This window comes from Hemicordylus capensis, chromosome 17, assembly GCF_027244095.1.
Source record: "Hemicordylus capensis ecotype Gifberg chromosome 17, rHemCap1.1.pri, whole genome shotgun sequence".
NCBI lineage: Eukaryota > Metazoa > Chordata > Lepidosauria > Squamata > Cordylidae > Hemicordylus > Hemicordylus capensis.
Window position 1 is genome coordinate 14,826,812 of NC_069673.1, and position 24,811 is coordinate 14,851,622.

The 24,811-nt window shown below is 55.8% G+C and overlaps 1 protein-coding gene across 9 annotated transcripts in view; it reads left to right on the top strand.

Annotated features, from left to right (window-relative positions):
* The window catches only part of EXD3 (exonuclease 3'-5' domain containing 3), a 95,742-nt gene extending 77,538 nt beyond the window's left edge, over positions 1-18,204 (top strand). For all 9 annotated transcript variants that reach the window (XM_053282029.1, XM_053282031.1, XM_053282030.1 and 6 more), the window contains 2 exons: positions 13,093-13,186; positions 17,682-18,204. In XM_053282029.1, the coding sequence (XP_053138004.1) occupies positions 13,093-13,186; positions 17,682-18,007 (420 nt within the window). In that variant the 3' untranslated portion in view covers positions 18,008-18,204. The remainder of the gene's footprint in view (positions 1-13,092; positions 13,187-17,681) is intronic.
* Positions 18,205-24,811: the final 6,607 nt, after the last annotated feature.

Consider the following 24,811-nt stretch of genomic DNA (forward strand, 5'->3'; position numbering starts at 1 on the left):
GCTCTCGCATCGCACGGGGAAAGGCAGGGCTCCCACGGGGAGAAAGTGACCTGCTAAGGCAACAGGCGCACACTCTCCCAGTGCGGCCTGGTCCGTCGGCCCGTTTACACAGCTGTCAGGGGAGTCAGTAAAACCAGGAGCCCCTTTGTGAGTGGCCTGGGCGGGGGGGGGGACCCCTGCCGCCTCCCCTGCCCCCTCCCCTGCCCCACTGGCCCGACATAGAGACACAAAAGGCTTGGGAAAGAGCTCTGCAGAGGGAGGAGAGCATGGAGAGCATGGCACAACTGCTGTGCCCGCCATGTCTCCCCAGTGGTATGACCATTGCTATGCTCTGCCTCCTTCCCTGCAGCCTCCCTTTCCCCTCTAGGCTGACAAGGGCCTTTTCCGGTGTGTTGCGCGGCATGTGGAACTCCCTGCCTCATGAGGCTTGTCAGTCATGTGCCGTGAAAAGCTCCACTCTGTGACCTTGTAGTCATCACACACACACACAAACACACACACACGTCCCCTAACCACCAGAAACCTTCTACATACCATGCCTGGTCTTGTGGCAGCATGCATGAATGGTCCCCTTTGCTAAGCAGGGCGAGCCTTGGTTTGCATTTGAACGGGTGACTACATGTGTGAGCATTGGAAGAGATTCCCCTGAGGGGATGGAGCCGCTCTGAGAAGAGCAGAAGGTTCCAAGTTCCCACCCTGGCAGCATCTCCAAGATAGGGCTGGGAGAGATTCCTGCCTGCAACGTGGGAGAAGCCGCTGCCAGTCAGTGTTGACAGTACTGAGCTAGATGGACCAAGGTTTGACTCGGTATAAGGCAGGGCCCGATGTCCCAGTGCCTCCGCTATGGAGATTTCAGCAGGTGTGGCCCACTTGCTTCCCAGCATATCCCTGCAGTCAAGGCCTAGAAACCCGCTCCACTTTTTTCTTTCTTTCTTCTAAAGGAAAGCCAAGATCCTCGGGAATCCGTTCTGGGCTTCATCTCCGTTCCCAGGAAACTTCTGCTCATTAGTGGAACGAGTGCAATAACAGGTCTCTTGCGCGGTGGGGTGGGGGAGTTTTCGCCAAGCCACCTTGATTTCCAAGGGCCCCCCCCCGCCCCGCCACCTCCCAGCAAAGCCCAAAGTGGGGTGGGGGGGAGAGAGAAAGAAATATTTGCCCCTTCTGCCACTTGAAGATACCACTTGCCTTGTTTCCCCCACCCCAAGAACTTGCAGGGAAGCAACTGCCTCTCCGCCCCCCCCCTCCCCCCCTGCTTGTTCCACCTTGGGTATGTGAAAACCGGTTTTTCTTCTCCGAGGCTTATTGTTTTCCGCTAGTTTGGCTGCATCGCTTTGGGCCTTGCTCGCGTTTCCTTTCTCACGCTTTCAGAAAATGCATCCCTCTGCCCGGTCTTCTTCTTCCGCCCAGCTCCTTGACTGTGTTCGGAGGAGAGAGAAAATGACACCAGCGCAGGTGTCCGGGGGCACCCCTGGCCAGGCATGCAAGCGGTTCTGCATCCCAGACTCCGAGCCTCTGGGACACCCACCGGCCTTGGCTTGCCCGCCACGGAACCTTTGCGTGTTGCGGAGGAATTCCGGGGAATGTTCGAGGGGGTGCACCCAACGCGGGGCGCCAGGGTTATTGGGCCTCCCCAATGAACTAGGAGTGTGTTTGGATGGAAATGAATACGTGGCATGATCTAGCGGGAGGGTCTTGTACAGCCCTCGTTAGTTTTGAGGGGGCTTGTGCCGGAGACCTTCCTGGTGGCTTCTGCTCCTGCGGCTTAGATCTGGGATCTGAAGAGACCTGAGTTCAAATCCGTGCTCCCGTGTGAAGCTCTTGGGCAGGCTGTTCTCTCCCAGCTTCCCGGTATTGCTCAAGTGGGAAGAATGGTGCCCTCCCTTATAAGTGCGTTGTGAGAATTTCTCTCGCAGAGGCAGGTGGCTGGTGTCGTAGGAGCTGCATCCGGCCCTCGGTGAGATTCCCAGGACCCCTCCCTTCTGTGCCCCGGCCGCTCTCTCGTGCACGAGTTGAGACCTGGGCAAAGGGCTCTTTGAGCCCCTGTGAGAGAGGCTTTGGCACACACATCTCAGACACTCCCGCTTTGACGTGGCTTGTCGAAGTCCCTAAGCGAAGGAGTGTGATGCTTTTTGTGTATGTGTGGGTGTGAGGGAGAGTGGAGGAGAGAGAAAGAGCCCTTTGCTGGTGTCTCAGCCCCTTGATGCTCATGCCCTGGAGGAGGGGGCTAAAGAGCCCTTTGCCTCAGAATGTTAATGAAGTATACGATTGGTGGAGAGCTCGGCCAACACCCCTCTGCTCACACTGGGGTTGGAGCTCTTGGTCTGCATTGGGTTTTTGAGAGAGGAGGTGGAGCCCTTTGCCTGTGCCAGATTTCAGGAGAGGGGATAGAGCCCTTTGCCTGTGACGGCTCCCAGGAAAGGGGTTAGAGCCCTTTGCCTGCATTGGATTTCAGAAGAGGGGATAGAGCCCTTTGCTTGTGTCAGATTTCAGGAGGAGGTTAGAGCCCTTTGCCTGCATCAGAGTCCACATGGGAGCACGTTGAGGAGCAGAACTATACTCTCCTTGATCTGCCACCCCTCCAATCCTTGCCCAGCTCAGACATGACTTCCATTTTTTAAAAACAACAACAACTCAGCTTCCGGATCGAGCCCTCTCTCCGCACTGGCGCCTGCACGTTGTGTCGCGTTGCGGCGTCCCGTTTCCTGTGAGCAGCGAGGGCCCGGCTCTTCCCCCGGCCTCCTCTCCTTGCTCCTCACGGCAAGGCGGAAGGGGTTAAGCCCGCGCTGAAGCCTAGAGAGCTGCAAGCGCGGGCAGGAATGCAGCAAGGTGAGCCCAGGCCAGGTGTGGCGAGTACAGGTGTAGGGCACCCCGAGGCGTGCCGGGGCTGGGAACTCGGAGAAGCCTGCTTTCTTTCCCTCTGCAACCCGGAGAGGGAGAGACCAAAACACTCACGCAATCGGCCTTTGATCGGTCTCCCCTCCCTCGCCCCACCCCTTCTCTGGGCCTGCCTCCCCCCTCAGTCCAAAAGGTTCCAGGTTCTCCCCAGATCAGCAGCTCTTGCCAAGCGGAGGCTGGTTCTCCTTGTTCCTGCAGCCCTCTGGATTTGCCAGATGCTGTTCCCCCCCTTGCAATGACCCCGTGAGGTCGGCCCTTCCAGCCCCCATTTTACGGCCATTTGACTTGCCCGTGGCTGTCCAAGTTTGCCCACAGGGGGGAAGGCTACCAAGCTGACCAGATTCTCTGTCCAGTGAGCAGCACTGACAGGGGTGAGCTGCTTGCATTCCCCTGTGCGCTGCTTCCAGCAGGGGACAACCTCCGAATCTGCTTCTTCCCCATTGCTAGGCCCGGTCAGGGGGACTCTCTGGCTAGAGCTCTGAGGGAGGGCAGCCCCTGGACAGGATCCCGAGAAGGTTGCCGCTCTCTCTTCCTGCCCGAGGGGCCTGTTTCTCGAGCAGCCACATGGCAAACCGATTCCGAAACTGGGGAGGACGGCGACTCTAGCAGGTGCTTTGAGTGGACTTTGTGATCCAGCGAGAGGGGTCTGCAGTTCAAAAAGGGAGATCAGTCCGAGATCCGAATGTGTGTGTGTCCTAAAGCCCTAAGGTAGCCCTTGGGCGCCGGGGAGGAGAGCTGGTCTTGTGGCAGCGAGCATGAATGGCCCGCTTTGCTAAGCAGGGTCTGACCTGGTTTGCATTTGGATGGGTGACTACATGTGAGGACCGTGAGGTATTCCCCCTTAGGGTATAGCTCCGTGGTAGCCCCTGCTTTGCCTGTCGAAGGCCCCAGCTTCAATCCCTGGCAGCATCTCCAAGTAGGGCTGAGAAAGACTCCAGCCTGAAACCTTGGAGAGCTGCTGCCAGCCAGTGTAGGCAATACTGAGCTAGACGGACCAAAGGTCCGTGTTTGACAGGGAAGCTGTGAGGAGCAGACAGCAGACAGCTGGGGTCTCCTGGCTGGAACCAGCCATACTTCTCCCGTCTCTTCTGGCCCCCATCCTACCTCCCCACAACACACACTCGACCCCAGGGATGTGCCTGGGTTTCTTTGGGTCGTCCCCCCCACACCGCCAGGGAGCCTTCTTGCCTCTCAGGTGACTCCTTCCTGCTGCAGCCAATTCAGTGCATTTTCTTCTTGCTTTGCTTCCCCACATCTTTTGCCTCCCTGGAGGGGAGAGAGAGAGAGAGAGAGAGATAGAGAGAGAGAGAGAGAGAGAGAGAGAGAGAGAGGTCTTGCCTTGCTTTTCCTGTCTTGTTTTTCTTCCACACTGGTATTTGGAACCGGAGCCCAGATTGAGAAATACCAGCAACAGGTCACTGCTGGTGTGAAGCGCTGGCTCCCAGAAGCCGCCTGCTGCATTATGCATGAGAAGCCTTCGAGAAATGTGTGACTAACGGCTGCTGGGATGGGAGCGGAGAAAGGGGCCGCCAAGCCAGTGGGCTGGAAGCCCTCCAGAGCCACGAGACCGGGGTCCCGCTGGCCAAGATGTGCAGGGGAGGCTTCTGGGGAACAGTGGGGGGGGGTCCTTCCTTGGTAGATGGAGACACACCCTGGCAGGGAGGCCCATTTTAGTCCATAGGGCTGCGAGTTCAGGATACGCTGCTTTAATTTTTAATTCTTAAGAATTGCCTGACGTGAGAGCTGTGGGGCAGCATGCCTCATGCGGCAACGGGGTCGCATTTGCTGGAGGTTTCCAAGCAGAGGCGAGACAGGGATCCTCTAATAGATTCCTGGACTAAACAGGAGATTGCAGAAGACCACCCAGGTCCCTGATTCCCTGATTTTCGGGTTCTTAGGTTTCTGCTGCATTATTGTGAGAGGGGAGAGAGAGACCCTCTCCTTTTTATTGCAGAGGCGAGACTTGTTTATGGAAGTGAACGCCGACGTCACCGACACGCGCTTGGTAATCCTTACAACAGACCCTGCAGGGTAGGGCGGTATTAGAATCTGCTCTGACTCCAGATGGGGGTTAAGCCTGGGAGAGGACGGTGTGCCTCGGGCTGTCTGGCGAGCTTGTGGTTGAAGGCTGCGGAGATTGGATCTGGGGACTTCCCACCTGACACATGTCTCTGCCACCCTGCACCAGCTCTCAGCTGAACCGTTCCCTGGTGCAGTGCACCAATCCGAGCCGTTTCGGCCCACAGGCCCCACCTCAAGAGTCGGTCTGGGCAGGGGGACAGCGCTGTGGGAATTCCCCCTCTGCATCTTTCCCATCTGGCTAGGGCCTTCAGTCTCAAAATGCCCAGCTGAGCCATAGCCTCTGAGCATATCCCGAGTGCCAGTCCTTCCCTCCTGGATGCCAGCCTGCCCCACACCTGCGTCCGGGATCGAGGGAAGAATTGCTGGTGCAGAGGGCACACCTCCAGCCCCACACCGCTCTTGCTAGCGGTTCAGACTCGACATGCCCGAGGCCCGGGGTTTGTGAACAGGTGCGTCTTTGCAGAAAAGCAACTCGGTCCTCGGGAGGATGCATTGCCATGCTGTCAGTATCGCTCTGCCAAGGCGTCTGCCTCGGCGGAAGAGATTGTGCAGGAACGGGAAGATAGGGAAATGAGGAGGAAATGAGGAGTTGTGGGTGGGTGGATATCAGGAAGGCATGGAACTGATAGCTGGGGAAGGATTCCTGCCACGATGCTCAGGGAGAGGACCTGTCCCGAGTTTCTGCCACAGGCGGTTCTTGACATCCTTCGGAACTCTGTCTTTTGCAGCGTCATCAGACCTGTTCTGCATTCTTCTCGCTCTCTTTGGGCTTATCTCTGGCTCCAGCCGGTTCTCGTTGGTGATGAGAGAACGAGTGAGTTCCACACAGCCCGTATCGGACTGGCTCAGAAAAGAAACCAAGCTGCCCCCCCGCCCACACACACAAATCGAGAAATAGCTCACTTCTTCCTGAACCGAACCAAATTCGGCCCGCTAACCCCTCGTCCACCCATTTCCAGAGGTGTTGTTTGCAGCCCTCGGCCATTGTGGCAGGGGATGGTGGGAATTGTAGTCTAACGTCTGGAGACCCACAGTGGAGAACCCCTGTTCTAAAGTTCTAGAGCAGTGGATGCCTCCTATGGGTATAACCTTTAGAGCACTTAACACTTTGGGCCCTGGATACCTAAAGAGCTTGCTGCTCCCATTTGTCCCTGCCTAGCTGGCAAAATCATCAGAGAGGGCTCTGCTCTGTGCTCCAGAATTGAGAGCTTCTTGACTGTTGTGCACACAGGGCCTTATCGGTTATGGCCCCCAGGCTTTCTAACAGTCTTCCACTCCATCCAAAGTCAAGTAAAATCTGATCTTTGTTCAGGCCTTTGAACTTTAGGCGGTGCTCTTTTAGTTTTATATTGAACTTTTAAAACTGATTTCTTTAGTCGTTTTTAATGGGTATAGGAACCTAGGAAGCTGCCTTATACCAAGTCAGACCCTTGGTCCATCTAGCTCAGCATTGTCTACCCAGACTGGCAGTGGCTTCTCCAAGGTGGCAGGCAGGAATTTCTTTCAGCCCTATCTTGGAGATGCTGCCAAAGAGGGAACTTGGAACCAAGATGCTCTTCCCAGATGAACCTAAATGCTCTTCTCACCCCCTAAAGCAAATATCTTGCAGTGCTCACACATGTAGTTCCCCCTCCAAATGCAAACCAGGGGAGACCCTGCTTAGCAAATGAGACCAGCTCTCCTCCCTACCTGGAGACGTCGCCAAGGATTGAACCTGGGACCTCCTGTGTGCAAAGCAGATGTTCTGCCGCTACGCTACGGCCCCCTCCGCCCAGTTTACCTGCTGTCGACCGCCTTGAAATATCCCAGTCAAGAAATCTTGGTGGGCCCCCGGTTGTCGCTTTGGCTCCCTGTGTTGCTTCACCTTCAGAGCCGTCCTCGGACCTGGGCCTCTCCTGTTCCAAGCAAGGAAGGGCGTCGCTTGATGGCCTAGATTCCCAGAACCTCTCCCAGCTCCAGGGAATTTGCTTATCAGCTCCTGGCCCAGCGGGAGGACCTGAGGCAGGGATCCCACTCCGGGATCAGAGGAGCCGCTCCTCCTCCTCTTCCTCCTTCTCCTCTCTGCTCCATTTGTGGGGGAAACCCTGTCACCTGGGGCAGTCTGGTTTAGTAAGCACTTAAGGGTGGCTTCCAATCTCTCCGAAGAGATCTGAAGAGCCGGGTCGCTTCAGAAGAACCGCTCCCATGATCTGGATTGCTTATGATAATAAGTGATGCTGATGCTGACGAATAGTTTTCCACGTGGGTCTAAATTTATTTGCACTCCATAGGGTTGGAGTGTGTCCCTATAGTATTTTCAGGAGAACGACAAGGACTTCGGATTCCCAGGGATAGCGACAACGGACAGCCTTCTCCCACCCACCCGCCCGCTGCCTCTGAATTAGGCTGCTGAGGCAAAGCAAACTTAGAATGAGAAGGGGGCCTCTGCATAGACAGGATCTGCTCTGCTGCTACTGAGTTGCAACCCCTCCCTCCCCGAGAAGGTTATTGGATCCAATAAGATTTCAAGAAGCCTTAGAGGGATTTAGTGTTGGCTCTGCCGGAGATCTTGGTGGAAAACTAGAACAGCAAACTCACTGGGGTGGTAGACATGATCGCTCCTAAGCATCCTCTCCAACCCGCTTCAAAATTGGCCCCCTTGGTATGTGGAAGAACTCCGGAGGCTGAAGCGGCGAGGTAGACGACGAGCGCAAGTGGAGAAAGGCTGGACTCGAATCTGACAGATTACAACACAGAGCACATTTGAAAATCTATGCTCAGGCGATACGTGCGGCAAAGAAGCGATCCTTTCCTGCCCGTATTGTTCGCGTCCGGCAGAGCTGTTTCGGGTTGTGCGAGGGCTAGTATGTGGCCCTCCTCCCTTGAATCAGAATCTGGAACCATCGATTCCGTGTTTAATGAATTCTTTGTGGGGGGAATCTCTCATATTTGGGCTGATTTAGATTCCGCCTCCACAATTGCTACAGTGTCTGATGTGGAGGTGTCCAGTGACTCCTCTGGGGTGGTTAAGGTGGATCCGTTCCAGTTTGTGACTCCTGAGGATGTGGACAAGCTGCTTGGAGTGGCGGGACTTTCCCACCTGTTCTCTTGACCCGTGCCCGACGTGGCTTATGCTACCTGGCGGGGGGGTTGTCGCAGACTACACGTTGACCCCAAGAGCTTCGCAGAAGGCTGGCTGGGCTTGTGGCTCCTGCGATGCTTTTGTGTGTGCCTGGGCCTGAGGCCTTGACCCACTTGGCAGAATTTCAGGGCAGCAGCAATGACCTCAAAGGGTGTTGTGACATCACGGCACAGCCAGCTCCCCGGGGGGGGGCGGGTTTGCTTCTCGCAGGAAACTTCCGTAGGAGGCGATCGGTCAGGTTTGGCGTGTGGGTGGGCATGGGTCCGGGCAAAGGGCTGGAAGGCGGCGTTGAGCTCCCTTCCGCCCCATACCACACAACCCGCTGCACTCCAGCCCAATGTAGAGGTTGCCCTGGTCTGGCGTTCCAAATCCCAATGGGCTTGAAAATGATTTCTGAGCAGAAGAGTGACTGCACGTTTTTTGCTCCATAATTCTGCTTCTACAAGGGCTAGAGCTTAGCTTTTAAAAAAAAGAAAGAAAGCTGAAATCGGGGCGAATCTGGGTGGGCGGCTTAAAATCCGGGTGAGACCTGGAATTCCGGGGGGGGGGGACATGGCCACTCTACCCCAGTGGGTCTGTGTCTGTCTGCGGGCCGGCCGCCCCGGCTCCAATTCTTTTGTGGACTTGTTTAGACCTAACACGCCCCATGCAGAAAAGCTCGGGCAAATCAGAGGGGACTGGGGTGCTCGCTCGCTGTATATGACTTCTTTGGACCTGGCAGCCGCTTTCTGTGCTTCGGAGTTCGGTTCAGTCCCAGTGCTCTGGGGTGGGGGTGGGAGGCCTCTCTGAGCTGGGACGTGGGTTTGAGCTGGGTCCAATTTCCTGGTCCCCGCACAGAGACGGAGAACCCCCGGAGGGCTGTGCCAGTCGGCTCAGGATTCCCAGTGGCTTCCGGCTTGGGGAAAGGGTGCCGTGGGAACCGAGGCCTCTGGTGACTCCTGCGCTCTGTCATAGGTTGCTTCAGCCGGGTGGCAGCCAAGTTCCGTTTCTCAGGAGGCAGCGAAAAGCCCGTCTGGGATTTGGCAGTGACTCAGGGTGAGCTGGCGAGGTTTGCCCGAGCGTGGGAACCAGAGGAGGAAGGCCGCCTCCCGTGGGGTGTGCTCACCTGGGCGACCAGGACCGGAGAGCCCGGCTGCTGCTGCTGCTGCTGCCGCCTGTGCTCTCTCCTGCAGCTCAGGACTCCGGGCTCTGTTTCTCAGGCCTCCCTTTGCTTGCCCCATGGGGTGCTTTCGGTGTCCGGAGCTTCCCCGCCCTCCCCCTCCTCCGCAGGATCAGGCCCTGCAGCAGGAATAGCCCACCGCCAAATCGGGAATGGCGGCGTGTTGCTTAACGCTTTGTGAAGCAACCTTCGGTGTGTTGCTGCGGCACTTTCAAAATGGGTATTTGGAAACGGGGATCTTTTTAATGATGGCTTTCAGCAGCAATAAAGCAGCTCTTCTCCAAGGGAGGGAAAGGATTCCCGGCCTCACAAGGGCTCACGGGGTAAGGGAGACCCCAGCACTAGTGAGGGTGAGCAGGTGCCTGCAGGGAGGCTGGTGGACACACCAGCCAGCGCCCACCCCGGGCGGCTGCAGCTCTGAGCAAGAGGGGCATTGCAGGCCCGCGCAGCCACACCTGGGAGGCAGCCGCCTGCCTCTGAGGCGTGGGGCAAGCCTCCCCACTCCCTACCCGTTGGCTGTCCAGGCTGCCTTCAGCTTGGCCTGGCCCCTGGCAGGCTGTTCTCATCGGAAGGGCAGGGCCTGTGTCATCCTCATGAGATGCCCTCGGAGCAGCGTTCCCAGGGAGGCTGGCTCTGGAGTGCGGCTGTCCTGCGGCTGGAATCCGAGCCTGACCAGCCCACCGACAGGCCAAATCTCTTCCCAGCAGAGTCCTTCTCAGGGGCCGTCCCTCCGCTTCCAAACAAGCCCCATTAGCACCTTTGAGGGGGGCGCGTGGGGGGGAAGGAGCCGGTGCAGAACTTTCAGCCGGCTCAGCTGAACAGTTAACCAGGGGGGTGAGACCCACATGCTCCGGTCCTCGGCGGGCTGAACAGAGCTTGGGACCTGCAGTCCACAAGGCTGCATCCAAGCCTTGGCCTTTCTGGATCCTGGGATGACCCAGAGGCCAGAGGGCCCAGAGGGTGAAGGTCCAGCCGGGAAGGCCTTGGGTTCGAATTTCCTCTCAGGCGCAAGCTCTGTAAGCAGGATCTTGGTACTTCTCCGCAAGCTCTGAAGTCTTCCAGTAAGCGGGGCTGGCCTGCCTTACAGGGCTGTTGTAGCAGTGGCTTTGAACACTTTGGGACACGTGATAGAAATCTGTGCTGATTATTGGAGGCGGTGTCCTCGGGTGGTTATTATGAGAGCCAGTGTGGTTGTTATCATCCCGGGGCCAGAGAATTGAGTTTAGGTTTTGATTCAGACGTGAGCCCCTTGGGCAACCTCTCTCTCTCTCTCTCTCTCGCTCCACCTCGCCTACCTCACAGGGTTGTTGGGAGGATCAGATAGGAGGGGGAAGAGCCACGTTTCCGGTTTCCTTCGTCTTCCGCTGCCCTCGTCAGCCGGTCTTAGCGCAGTGCTCCAGCCACTACGCCACACTCTACGCCATCCCAATTCCCCCCTGCTTTCCTCTGGAGAAAGGGAGTGGCCCCTTTTCCTTTGGAGGGCCACGTGGCGATGAGGTAGCGCCCAGACGGCCTTGGTGCAGCAGCCGCTGAGCAACTCTGCTGACGGATAGGATGGCCCCGGAAGGCGGCTCCTCCGTCCCTTCGTGCCAGGCTGCAATAAACTTTACGAGGCCAGGCAGCAAGAGGGCACCTTCCCAGCCTGACGGAGGCAAAGGGTTCCAGGTTCACCCCGTGAGTCTGGAGGTCAGCCCCGTGTGCTGTCGAGGCAGCGAGCGGCCAAGGAGGCGGAGGCCGCGCCCCGTAAAAGTGACTTTTGCACTGGCCCCCAAAGCACAGGATTGGGGGCCGAGAAGGAACCGCCTTCCCCGTCCCAGCTGAGGCTGGCTAGAAGTCCCAGGCCCCAGAACACCAGGCCAGAAGTGTGACGGGTAAAGCCGTGGGGAAGACTGCTCCTGCGCACGTGCAGAGGATATTTCTCTCAGGACAGAGAACGCAAACACAGTGTGCAGCTGGCATACTGTGGGCGGCCTACAGGCTGTTTTGCACTGCCGTGGAGGCTCTTTGCTTTCCTCCGCAATATGCAGCTTGGATCCTCTGGTGGGCAAAGCTCTTTGGCCATTCCTCGCCTTGGCAGGCCAAGCCCGCCTTTCAAGACCTGGGCTGCTGATCCCCCAGACAAGGGGAGCTTTGCTGGACCTGAGCTGCTGGGTCTAAGCAGCCTGTGCAAGATCTTAACGGTGCCTTGGTTGAACTGGAGATGGCTGGAACGTAGAGCAGAATGGGCGTCCGGGCTGCACAGAGTGTGTGGTGCCTTTGACTGGCGAAATAGAGCCTCCATGTTCAGAGGCAGCGTGCCACAGTTGCTGGGGAGAAACCGCAGGAGAGAGCTGCTCCGGTTTGTGGGTTTCCTGCAGCCCTGTGGAAATACCCCCATATTTCCGGCACCAGGCCTGGAAACTGTGACCCAGTCCGCAGCTGCACCTGGGAATTCACCTGTGCCACGAATCAGGTGCCGAGAGCAACCATCCCCTTTTGAAACCCTCCACGTGATGCTATTTTAAAAGCTAGGAGTGGACGAGGAAGACGAGGAGGAGATCCCAGTTGCTGTTTACCCAGGAAGGTCCCGGCCCTGAGAATATCCTGCTCAGTCATCTCCTTGAGTTATAATTTAACCCGCCTCCACACTGCTCCTTGGGAAACCCGAAGAGACTATTGCCCTTGCTTGTGAACATCCAAAGTACAGCCATGGCTGCTGGGGGGGGGGGGAACAGGGGTCTCCCGGCCAGCTCTCCTCCTTGTTTATTCCAGACCATGGGCAGGAGAGACCGAGCCGGTGGAACTCACAGAGACTCCAGCCACAAGAGCAGTGCCTTCTGGCCCAAAGGTTAAGTTTTTGCCAATGTGAGCAAAAAAAAGGCACCAGGGAACTCCCGAGTGGCCCCTGCTTAGCCAGATCCAAACCTTCTCCAAGTCCTGCAGGTTAAGACAGGAGAGAATCCAGGCCCCCCCCAGATCATTTTCTATCCAGATTTCGGAGTTGAGCAGGAGACAGAGGCTTGTTTCCGGCCGCAAAGAGTTTTCGTCGGAGCTACTAAGCGGTTATTTAGTCCCTCCAAAGAGCACAGGGCCAGTTCCACAGCACGTGGCTCTCCCCTTTTGCCTCGCAACGACCCTGTGAGGTAGGTTAGGCTGAGAGGTGCTGGCTGGCCCCAAACCACTCAGTGAGGATTGTGAACCCAGACTCTCGGCGCCTACCGCAGCACGCAGGCTCTACGATTTTTTTAAAGGAATGATAATTACTTGTATGGGTTTGGATCACTTAACCATTTCATTCATCACTGAAAGGTGCATCAATTTCCATATTCAAAAGGAAATAAAATCCTTTCTTTGTTTAGCTGTGCTCTCCCCCCCCCGAATATATGAGGCTGCTTTATACTGAGTCAGACCCTTGGTCCATCTAGCTCAGCAGTGTCTGCACAGACTGGCAGCCGCGCTCCTCCACGGTTGCAGGCAGGCGTCTCTCTCCCAGCCCTACCTGGAGATGCTGCCAGGGAGGGATTGAACTGGGGACCTCCTGCATGCCGAGCAGATGCCCTGCCACTGAGCGATGGGCCTCCCCGTGAGCAGCTGCCACCCTGGGACAGGCCTTTGGTCCCTCTAGCTCAAGATTGTCTACACTGACTGGCAGCAGCTCTCCAGGACTGGACCTGGGCCCTTCTGCGAGCAGAGCCGTGCGGCAACCCCTTCTCCAGATCGGAGGCAGGGGTGGGTTTCGAGATCCCCGTTGAATCCGTTCAGGGGGGCCAAAGGGGTGAGGATCGCAAACCCCGTGTGTCTGTGGAAGCCGGCCCTTGGCGTCCCTCACCGCTGGCTCTTCTCTTTCTCCGGGCAGGCCTGCAACGGTGACCAATACCTGAAGATCTCCAAGGAGAAAATGAGGCAGCTGATGAAGCTCAGAGGACACCTGCCCGACGGAAACGCTACTGGTAAAGAACGCTCGCTTGGCAAAGAGGCTTGGGAGGGCTGCAGTCTGGGCTTGCAAAAAGGGGAGGCCTGTGTTTCTAGTCCTCATGAGGCCTGGCCGCGTATGGATCCCAGCAGCTGGAGGGGGGCAGCGGGGAGGCATCCAAGCGGGCCTTCCTCTCTCTTCCGGCCTCTGGCCAGCGCTTCCAATGCCCACGGTGTGAGAGGCTGGGGAGGGCTCCCTTCCTCTCTCCGTCTCCCAATCTGGGCTGGGCGGGTGGGGAAGCAGCCGGTGGCCCAGATGGAGACCTTCCCCTTCAGCTTTCTTCTTGGCCTGCTGCCACCAGCCACCGAACTGGTTGGGCCGGTTTCTCGCAGAAAGGGGCTCCGAGAGAGGCGTCTGTCTCCCGTTTGCCCTTCATTTGTGGCGCTCTGGAAAGACGGCAGCAGCAGCAGCGGCAAAGAATCTCCCTGGGGGCCCATGGTGGGGTGGGGGGAGCAGCAGGTGTGGGAATCCAAGCGTCCCCCAGTGGTGACTGGACCACAACCGGCCTGTCTCCCTGTGTCACATGGGAACATAAGAAGCTGCTTCCTACTGAGTCAGACCCTTGCTCCGTCCGGCTCAGCATTGTCTACACTGACTGGCAGCGGCTTGTCCAAGGTTTCGGGCAGGAGTCTTCCCCAGCCCTACCTGAAGATGCTGCCAGGGATTGAACCGGAGGCCTTCGGTTTGGGTCCCCCTCTCCACGTTAATATCAGCCTTCCATTTCTCCCGGGCAAGGGGCGAGGAGGATTTTGCCACCTTCAGCTGCCCAGGTGTGCTAAAATGGTTGAGAATCCAGGAGAAGCCACGGCGTGGTCAGACCTTCCTCACCGCGTGGCAGGCACAGATGGCCAGCTTGCCCCACGAATATTTATTTATTGCAACGAATATTTATTTATTGCTTTCCAACAAAAGTTCCCAAAGCAGTTTACTTACAAACAAACAAACAAACAAACGGGCTCCCTGTCCTTGCAATCTAAAAAAGAAACGTAGGATAGACCCCAGCAGCAGCCACTGGAGGGATGCTGTGCTGGGGACGGAGAGGGCCAGTTGCTCTCCCCCTGTTCAGTAAAGAGAATCGCCGCTTTTAGAAGGTGCCTCTTTGCCTAGTTAGCAGGGGTGACCGACCAGCCGGCTGAGCCTGCTGTTTGCCAGGAAACTACGGCACGTCACCACTTGGTCAACGGAAGCTCACCTAGATAGCCACACGAGCCCTCCAGCAGTTGTTAAACTACAACTCCTCCTTGAGGGCCGGGTTTGCCCACCCCTGGTCTAAATCCTCCTTCCACAGTGGCAGGGGAGTCACAGCAAGGGAGAGGGCAGGCCCCTTTCAACTCCTGCCCGTGGGCACCCCAGAGGCATCTGGTGGGCCACTGTGTGAACCAGGAGGCTGGACTAGAGGGGCCCCCTTGGGCCTGATCCAGCAGGGCTCTTCTCACGTTCTTAAGTGGGTCTCCTCTCTCCCAGGCCCACAGACGCAGGATTCGCAGTGGCTGGAACTCCTCTCTCTCTCTCTCTCTCTCTCTCTCTCTCTCTCCTTTTCTTTTCTCTTCTTTTTATAACCGAGCTTGCATGCTATTAAAGGACAATTAATCGCGGTATAATTACTCATTTGAATGTTTCACCTCGGGCTCCGTGCAGGTTTCCCAGGGTTTGGGAATGTTTCCCGCCCCGACTGCTTTCCCTGCGACGACCCAGCATCTGTTCGCCGCTTTTGGCCAGAAACCACCGACATGCCTGGGCAGATCGGCCAGGGGCTGATTCCCACCTCGGTGGTCCCGAGGCTACTGGCGGAGTTTCCTGTGCCTGTTGCAGGGTGGCGGAGCAGGGAGGAGCACCAGGCTGGCAAGTCAGAGCCGCCGGGGGGCGCGGGGCGGAGGGAGACCCCTGTGACGGCACCCACCTCTTGCCACGGCCTCTGGCCTCCCGCACAGCTCTGCTCCGCAGCTGCTCTGCTCTGCCGTATACTGAGTCAGACCCTTGGTCCATCTAGCTCAGGACGGTCTGCACAGACTGGCAGCGGCTTCTCCCAGGTTGCAGGCGGGAGTCTCTCTCAGCCCTAGCTTGGAGATGCTGCCAGGGAGGGAACTTGGAGCCTCGATGCTCTTCCCAGAGCGGCTCCATCCCCTAAGGGTGGGGAATATCTTGCACTGCTCACACTTCTAGTCTCCCATTCAGATGCAACCAGGGCAGACCCTGCTTAGCTAAGGGGGCAAGTCAGGCTTGCTGCCACAAGACCAGCTCTTCTCCCATGGGTTACACGGAGGGAGTCCATTGTCCTGGCTTCTCACCCTTATCTGGAGGTGGAAGATAACCAGGCGTCTTGGGTGCCTGCGACCCAGGGCTCAGGGCTTTTTCTCAGGCTGTAACTTCTCTTATCAGGTGTGATCTCTTGCCATCTAAAAGGTTCCCAGGGACCTTTGGACTCCAAGAATACTCCCAGGGTGTGTTTTCAGACTTGGGCTGTGGTTTTATGGCCCTCCGGGGTTCCTGCCGTCCAAGCAAAACCCCTGGAACCGAGCACAGAAACACCTCTTCCCAAACGGCTTTGACTTGACGATTAGATTTTGAATCAAGTGGCTAGTCCTGATGGTAGCAAAGACTAGCTTCAGCTTGTGTCTCTGCCTGCTGAGGTTTTGGAGGCTGCAGAAGGCTGAGCCAGATTTCCAGTGGTCGGGGGAACCTAGGAAGCTGCCTTCTACCGAGTCAGACCATTGATCCATCTGGCTCAGTATTGTCTGCACCGCACTGGCTGGCAGCGGCTTCTCCCATGTTTTCAGGCTTAGGGGTCTTTGCCAGCCCTACCTGGAGATGCCGCCAGGGAGCGAACCTGGGACCTTCTGCTCGCAAAGCAGATGGTCTGCATAGCTCTTTGCCCCGGAGCAGAACAAATGATGAAAACTAGGTAGATATGTGCAAATACATGCGTATGCAATATATGCAAACACATGTGAGCACGTTAAGATCTTCCCCTTAGAGGATGGGGCTACTCTGGGAAGAGCACCTGTCTGCTTGCGTGCAGAAGGTCCCAAACACCCTCCCGGCAGCATCTCCAAGATAGGACTGAGAGAGACTCCTGCCTGAAACCTTGGAGAAGCCGCTGCCAGTCTGGGTAGGCAATCCTAAACTAGATGGACCAAGGGTCAGACTCAGTATATGGCAGCTTCCTATGTTCCTAGGCATCATTTGCAGGATTTCCATTGGTCACAGAGCCCATCTTTTCAGCACCGATCCAAGCTGAGCCCATTTGTAAGTGGGTTTGTGCTTTCTTATAGGGGAGAAGTCACCTAACCAAAAACCAGATTGTGTGAGTGTTGTATAATTTATTCCGTTTCAGCCCTTGTCGGTGGAGGGGGCAGGTGGCAGGACAGAACCTTATCTAGCCCGTGCTCGACTCCGCAGTTTCATCAGGCTTGCAAGCTTGTCTCCACAGCCTTGAGGTCTAGCACCTTGTTTTGAAAAATCAAAGTTGAGCTAGACTCACGAGCTTCGTTTTAAATTCTGCATCAGGGTGATATATGGGTTTTTTTAAAGGCAGCATGAAGTGTCTTTCTGTAAACTGCACACGGCATAGAGCAGACTTGAGCTCTGAGAAGAGGGGGGGAAGAATCCATATTTTGTGGGGAGAAGGGAGAGAACAAGAGCTGTGGTGGCCGCCCATGCCTTTGGCCTCCCTAGACTGTGGCACTTCAAAGGGCCCCCGAGCGCCAACTCACTTCAAAGCCTCTGCTCTTCAATGGGGAGCTTGTAAAGCCCCGTCCGTCCCTTTTCCCGCCCCGACCTCCGAGGGAATTCTCTTCAAAGGCCTTTCACGAGGGTGCCCCCTTCTTGTCCCTCGCCCGCAGCCCGTTTGAAAAGGCCACTGGGGCCAGCTGAGGAGTGCCAGCCAGGCAAAGAATCTCAGCCGAGCGAAAAGGGTCCCCTCGCCGAAAGGTCATCTCCTAGCTGGCTCCCGAGAGACAAAGAGGTTTTCTTTCTTGCTGGGGGACTGAATTTGGGGAAGGCGGGTGGGAGGGGAAGAGCCCGCTCTCTTCCAAGTGCCTCGTAGCGAGCAGAGCCACCTCCTCCTGGTTCCCCATCTGGAACACGGAGAGCACCACGCCACGCAGGTTGTCTCTGCAGACTGGGCGTTCCCAGCTTTGGGCCGCCAAGGATAAATGGGCCAAATCGTCTCCCAAGAGGCCTAGCCAGGTTCCAGACCTCGGATGAGGCTGCCCATCTGAGACCCGCCGCCACGGGGCTTCTGAACAGGGCCCTTAGAAGGCAGCATACCCAGAAGGCAGTTCCCTCTGCTGGTCCCAGCGTTGGGACTGACCATGTGTGGAATTCCCTGCAGCAGAGGGTGACTGGCGTGCGGCAAAGGTAGACCGGCGACTCGTGCAGAGATGCAAGAGACACTCCTCTGAGGGTGGGTGTCTGGTGGCAGGCGGCTCAACCCAACACCCATGAAATGCCCATTATTCTTTCCCCCTCAGATGAATTGTCGGAAGATCCTGGCCCGAGCACGGAGGCGGAAACCTTCGAACTCGGCTCCCAGCGCCCTCTGTACAGTCCGAACTGCCAGTGGATGGAGGAGTCTTCCTTGGACCCCGAGTCGGCTCTGCTGCCCAATGGCACGCCCTTGAAACTCGAGGCCATTCCCATCGGGGTGCTCGCCAAGAAGGACTTGGCCTACTTCTACTGCTGTGGCCAGTGTGGCAAGGTGTTTTGGGAAGGGTCCCACTTCCGGCGGCTGGTCTCCCAGTTCAAAGAGGTGCTGGACCTCTCGGAAGACAGCCGGAGCTTCTACGAGCGGGACTGAGGTGGCGGCGGCGCCGGCGGCACACATTTGCCATTAACGGTGACCCTGGAATGTATCTCATGGGCAGTGTTGATATGCAGAGATTGGGGGCAGACAGAGGGACGCTGTGGGGTGCATTCTGTTGGGGGCGTTTATGGTGGCCAGCAATGTGGAACAGTTTATTAAAATGCACCATCTCTCTTGGGCTTTTAAACCTCTTGGCATGGCGCTGGTTTCTGCTCTTGCCCCAAGCCGTGTCCCATTTCCGCAATCAGAGACGCCACGGAAGCCGTGCTTCCCCGCCACCCCCCCCCGCCCCCGGTTGCCCAGATGAGTCCAGAGGTGTGACGTGACTCCGATCCGTGGGCTGCGGCTCGTGGTCTTCCTCACCCTCTCGAACCCCTGCAGCAATGTCCCCGCTGTTTCTTGGGAGATCTGGAGCAGAGGCAACACACGTTTCCCTCGCCAGCAAATTCTCGCTCTCCCGCTCACCCCTCCTCGAGGGCCCCGGTGTGTTGCTGGGCTGTGGGCTCCGGGCTTCGCAACGGCAACAGAAAAAGCTCTTCCCCCTGTCCTCTCCCCCCCAGAGCGCTGGCTCACTCTCAGGGGGGGAGAGAAGACTACCGCTAGAGCCCGAGGTTTGTGTGCCCTGCAAAAACCTTTGCTGCCCCCAGCAATCCTTGCTGAGCTCCGGCTTTTGCAGATCAGGGGAGACGAGGACGCTGAGACAGATGACCGATGTCCCCCCTAAGACGTCTTTGTGCTTTGGGGTGATCACCCTCTTGGCATCAGTACGGTGAGCAAAGCAGAGCCTGTCGCGATGGAGTGGGCCTCTCCGGCCTGGTTACGGAAACGGAGTCTCCAAAGAGGTCTCCCCAAGACCCACGGTTAGGATCCTAACCGTTGGTGAGCCGGAGCCAACCGGGGCAGCGCGGGGGAGCCCTGGTCCCGTGGGGCACTGCCTGGAGGCAGCCGTGGCCAGGCCTCTCAGTCATGCCGGGAGGAAGGTCTGCTCACCGTCCTCCTCTTCCTCTTCCCGCAAGGCCGAGAGCCAGATCTCAGGGAGAAGGGGGTGCCTGGCCTCTCCGCCGCCCGCTTCCAGAGGGAAGGCCCAGCAGACGTGTCCGCTCTGTCCCCGCTCAAGCCCGACGGGGATGAGGAAATGGCAAGGCCTTCCGTGTCGTCTGGAGGGGAAGACGGGGTGAGTGGCCAAGGGCCTGGCGCTCTCCCACACAGGCCGTGGAGCCCAAGCCTGTGGTCACACATCGGCCAGATTGGCCCCCCAGGTCCCTGCGAGCTCTCCAGAAGCAGTTCACACACAAATCGGGGTTTTCGGTGCGTGTTAAGCTGTATATCCAGGGTAAAAAAAAATCCACTTTTTGCATCGTTTTTGAACTCACAGCAAAGCTTCACAGAAAACGGTAAAGCCTGTGTAGAAAAACACCCTGGGGGCTCTCTGATCCAGCCCCACACGGCCACGCAATCCAAGCCTCCGTTCACAGACACACACACACCTGCTGCTGCTTCTGCAATGCAGAACATTTGAAGGCGCCAGGAGAAGAGGCAGATGACAACATGAGGCTGATCCACACAGGCATCTTTATCCCTGTTCCTCGCGCCCCGCGTCTGTTGCTCTCCCCTGTGCAAAGCACAGGCTTAGGCAGGAAGCTTCTTCAGGCAGGTCTCTCTGCCTTTTAGACGCCCTTGAAAAGGGGAGGAGGCACAGGCATGGAGTGACACCTGCCAGCTCAGATGGGGGAAACAAGAGATGAAATTTGCTGTGGTGAAATGGAGCCTCCTTGCTCAAAAGCAGTCTACCTCTGAACAGGAGCCAATCGCATGTGGGGAGTTGTGATTGAGCTTTGCTGGTGGGATCCCCAGTGGGAGGACTAGAAGGGCCTTTGGTCTGACCCAACAAGGCAATCCCCATCTATAGCAATGGTTAGCCATGGTAGCTAAGTAGAGCCTCCCTGTCCAGAAGTAGTCTACCTCTTGAGTGCCAGGTACTAGGAGGAGTCCACCCCTCTTCATCGCATGTTGTGTAAAGGAAGCTACAGCTCTGGAGCACCCATGTGTCCCCGTCCCCCCCCAACACTAAACAAGGAATCAAAGGATGTGGTTCCTGGCTGAGATTGCTTTGAGGAAGCCATAAATCCTCCTGGCTTGAAAAGCGGGTAAACATCAAAGACCCCATTCAATCTGGGCATTTTTTAAAAAATTCAATTTTATCAGAGGGCTGTTCTTCCTGATCAGAGGAGATGCTGGCGTTTTTTTCTTCCAGGAGTCATTTGCAATTTGTAACCTTGATTCATGCCATAACTGAGCCGCTTTATATTTTTATGGTGGGGCGTTTGAGTTCATCCTCTTAACCCGACTGGAAAATTGTCCAGGAGTGAATTGCACAAGAAGTTGAAGGGGTGCAAAGATCATTTTAAATAAGTGTCTCCGTGTCTAGGCTGTCAACTGTAATCAGATTCAACAAAGCTGAGGGCGGAATGCTTCCACCCCCCTTTAGGTCATGCATGCATGCATGTGAGAGGTATTCCTTCCTGTCTTTGAGGAAGAAAGAATGCCTCTCGTGCCAGTGGCACTGAGAGAGGATGCATCTTTCTATCATAGCAAACCTCAGAAGATGGCATGTGTGTGAGGGAGAAAGCGAGTGCGCGGCTGTGAGTACCCCTAGGAATGCTGCCTCCTAAGTTCAGCCTGCATTGACTGGCAGCAGTCCAAGGTTCCAGGCAGGGGTCTCTCCCAGCCCTACCTGGAGATGCTGCCAGGGATTGGAGCCGGGACCTTCTGCCTGCCAAGCAGAGGCTTTCCCTCTGAGTTACACCCCATGCAGAATTCCCTCCTGCCTCCTCCCCTCAACAGAGTAATTGCATTAAGTTTCCGGAATCCGGCAATCCTGGAGATCTGAAGGCCTTTTTTTTTTTCCACGGCCAAAAACATTCCAGCAGAAAAATATCCAGGACCAGCTTTTGGTTAGAGTTCGCCATCCTCCCGCCAGGCCTCTGCAGAAGTCAGGGGCGCAGCAGGTATGGTTCTCCCCCTTCATGCTGCCCTCACAACCCCCCTGTGAGGGAGGGAGGAGTTTCCAGCCCTCCAGGATGGGCCTGGGGGGGGGTGAGTCCCCAAGACTCTGCATCCATCTCAGGTTACTTCTGAAAGCAGGCCCCGTGGCCTTGATGGGCGGATCACGTGAGAAATATCGTGGCAATCTTACCCCTGGACTTCGGGGCCAAACTCCAGGGTCTCCACAGCCCCCTGGGGGCCCCCCAAGCCTCTTCCGTCTGTCCCAGGTGCAGAGCATGATGATGCCTAATTTGCAGGGGAGGGGGCCCCCTCCAAGGCCTTGAGGTCCAGGCTCCCAAATCACCTAGGTGCACCTCTGTGGGCGGTGGGGAGAGGGTGGGGACTAATCTAGGGGTGGGCAAACTTGGCCCTCAACTCCCATCAGCCACAATCGCCACGTCTGCCCACCCCCCCGTAGAGGGGTCTCTCTCTCTCTCCCCCGCCCCCCCCGCGCAAAGCCTGCAGAGGCGGCGCCTGGTTTGGGAGGCACCCTCCGAGGCGCTTCCCCCTGCAGCAGGCCACAGGCTTGCACCCAAATTTTGCTTCGCAGCTCCAGCTTCCTCAGCCGAGAGCCATCCCGGCCTGGCAGCCTGCTCTGGTCTGCTGCAGAGAGCGAGCGAGCGAGCAGCCCGCCCCGCCCCGCCCCGCCCCGCCTTCCTCGCCGCGCTCTCAGCGCTGGGAAGAAAGGCCTGAGACTTTCCCACGCTCCCCGACACATGTTAATGAGGCCGCCGCCGGCCCCGCCCCCCGCCGAGCCAGGCCCCGCCCCCCGCCTCCCCTTAAGGAGGCCCCTGGAGATTATGAATGAATCCAGGCGGGTGAATGAAGAAGGTTGGGTGGGAGCGTGTAGGGGGGATGCCTCCTGCCGAGGCAAACCCTTGGTCCAGCGCGCTCAGGATGGCCTGCTCTGACTGGCAGCGGCTCTCCAAGGCTTCTGGCAGGAGTTCATTATTATTATTATTATTATTTGCTTGCTTGCTTGCATGCTATACCACCCTTCCAAAAATGGCTCAAGGCAGTTTTATTTATTTTATTTATTTGCACTCATTTATTATTATTATTATTATTATTATTATTATTATTATTATTATTAATTCAATTTCTATACTGCCCTTCCAAAAATGGCTCAGGGCGGTTTACAAAGAGAAATAAAACACCCCTGCAGTTCACTATGGCCCCCGGGGTGGCTCACAGCATTAATACAAATAGATACAATGCAAAATAAAAGATTAATAACATTAAACACGTTTAAAAAGATCAGGTTCTAGCCACATTTGAAATTAATTTTTTTAAAAGTTTCAAATTAAAAATTATTAATGAGAAAGCTAAAAGGACTGCGGACTATAAACATCAGATTTCTTTATTTGTTAGGTTTTCTAAAACGTATCACATTTAGATCTAACTAAATTCATGTTTAATTTTGAATCTCGCTACATTCGAGTGAAGGTGCTCCTTGATTGGGAGGAGAGCTGGTCTTGTGGTGGCAAGCATGATTCACTAAGCAGGGTCCGCCCTGGTTGCATATGAATGGGAGACTAGAAGGGTGAGCACTGGAAGAGATTCCCCTCAGGGGACGGAGCTGCTCTGGGAAGAACATCCAGGTTCCAGGTTCCCTCCCTGTCATCTCCAAGATAAGGCTGAGAGAGACTCCTGCCTGCAACCTTGGAGAAGCCGCTGCCAGTCTGTGGAGACAATATTGAGCTAGATAGACCCAGGGTCTGACTCAGTAGATGGCAGCTTCCTCTGTTCCTGTGAAATATTGCCACAACATAATCGCCAGCCACAACTGAAGTTGGAAGTGATGGTAGTCCAAAGCATGGCAGCCACCCCGTATTCCAGAATCCAGATATGACATTTCTATCCCACTCTTCTTCCAAAGAGTGCAAGGTTCTTTGCAGCCTCACAACAACCCTGTGAGGATGGTCAGGCTGAGAGAGGAGGGGCTGGCTCCAAGTCAGCTGAGCTGTTTGGATTGGGGGTTTCGTGGCCCCTAGTTCGAGACACTCTTACCACTGTTCCACTTCTTAATTATTTTGATTAATTAGACACGCACGCTATTGGTATATTTCCTGCCATTTCTCCTACAAAAGGTCGCAAAGCAGCACAGGACTTCACTTATTTACATCTTTCAATCATGTGGCAGCAGGAAAACCTGTCAGATGGCAACTTATTGGTTCAAATAACAATTGCGCGACTCAGAACAAGGCCAGAATCACAGAGAGAGAAAGAGACAAAATGCAGTAAAACCAAATGGTCACATGTGAGAAATTATCTCCGTGCCACCATAGGGCACTGAGGTAACACAGCTCCTCCTGCTGCAAGGTAATTTGTAAGGTCCTCGGGGCAGAGACTCACCCATGTTGTTTGGGCAATATGTTGTGCACACTGATACCAAATAAATAAGAGGGAGAAGAGGAAGAAGATTAGGCCCTGAAAAATCGAAAGGAATGTTAGCAGTAGCACACAGAATGGAACGGAATAGAACTGTGTGCCGGTTTCCCCCTTTCTCTCTCTAGGTTCCACCACACTCCTTTGCTTGCGGTCCTCTTCCAAGACCCCTCGGCTCCACCGTTCCTCGATTCACAGAAGCAGGGCAGATCATAAAACCCAGACACTCAGGGTGGGACGAACTGGTTTTTCAAGGGAAGAGAACAGGCGGAGAAGATGCCTTTGGGGGCATTCTCCAAGAGACACCATGTCACCAGGCTGTCTGGAGAGGCAGCGTTCGCTCCTGGGCTCAGGGTGTCTTGCTCCATGAACCCAGGAGAGAGAGAGATTAGATCAGGAATGGGGAAGGAGATGGGCGTTTGGTCGAACAGGATCTACCAAAAGGTTTGCAGTCGACGGGTACGAGTGTCTGACTCACAAAAGCAAGGGAAATTGCAAATAGAAATCCTTTCAAAGAAAATGTTTCTTCTCTACAAACAAAATGAACCTAGGGAACTCATCACCTCATGATGTGATGGGTACTAATTTAGTTCCCCTCCCCCAGACAAAGTCATGGAGGAAGACATGTCTAAACACTGCCTAGACATATGGGAAATCATATTTAGAGGCAGTATATATACCTCTAAATATTAGATGCTGGAGAAAAACAGGAAGGCTGTGGCTTCAGACCTTGCTTGTGAAAGTGCCACACCATTCGAAATCAGATGCTGGACAAGATTAGGTTTATGTCCCCACATATTTAACAGGACTCAAGGCAGGTTCTATAAGAGTAAGCAGAATTCAAGCCAGGTGATGGAATTAAAATTTAAACTTTCCTTACTGGGTAAAGATCAGGGCAGGAAAACTCTTACACGGACCATGTGTAGGAGGACCGGGGATTTGTTCTGCCACTCAGTTTCTTGTAACTTTTCAAAATATGGCAGGGTGTCATATGATGAATCATCTCTGGAAGGCCAACGTGGTGGTGGACTTCTCTGGACCAGAGAGACCCCTTTTCTGCGCTGCTCCACTGGGAACCTCTCACCCATGAGTCTTAGACGCTGCCAAGTTTCTTGCCCTGAATCGGTTTGGTGGCTGCTTTTGCCCCCAACTCCTTTTGGTCCAGACAAATGGACACTGGGGGAGGGAATTCTCTGGGCCTTCGGTGCCATTTGGAAAGAGCGAACACGAGGACGGAGGCCAGAATCAAAGAGCGGATGCTGAGATTTTGGTCACCATTTGTTGCTGGAGCCGAGATGGGAGGAACGGAGAGGACTCGCCATGGGGAAATATCTGGGTCTAGCAGAGGTGTGAAATATCGTGGCA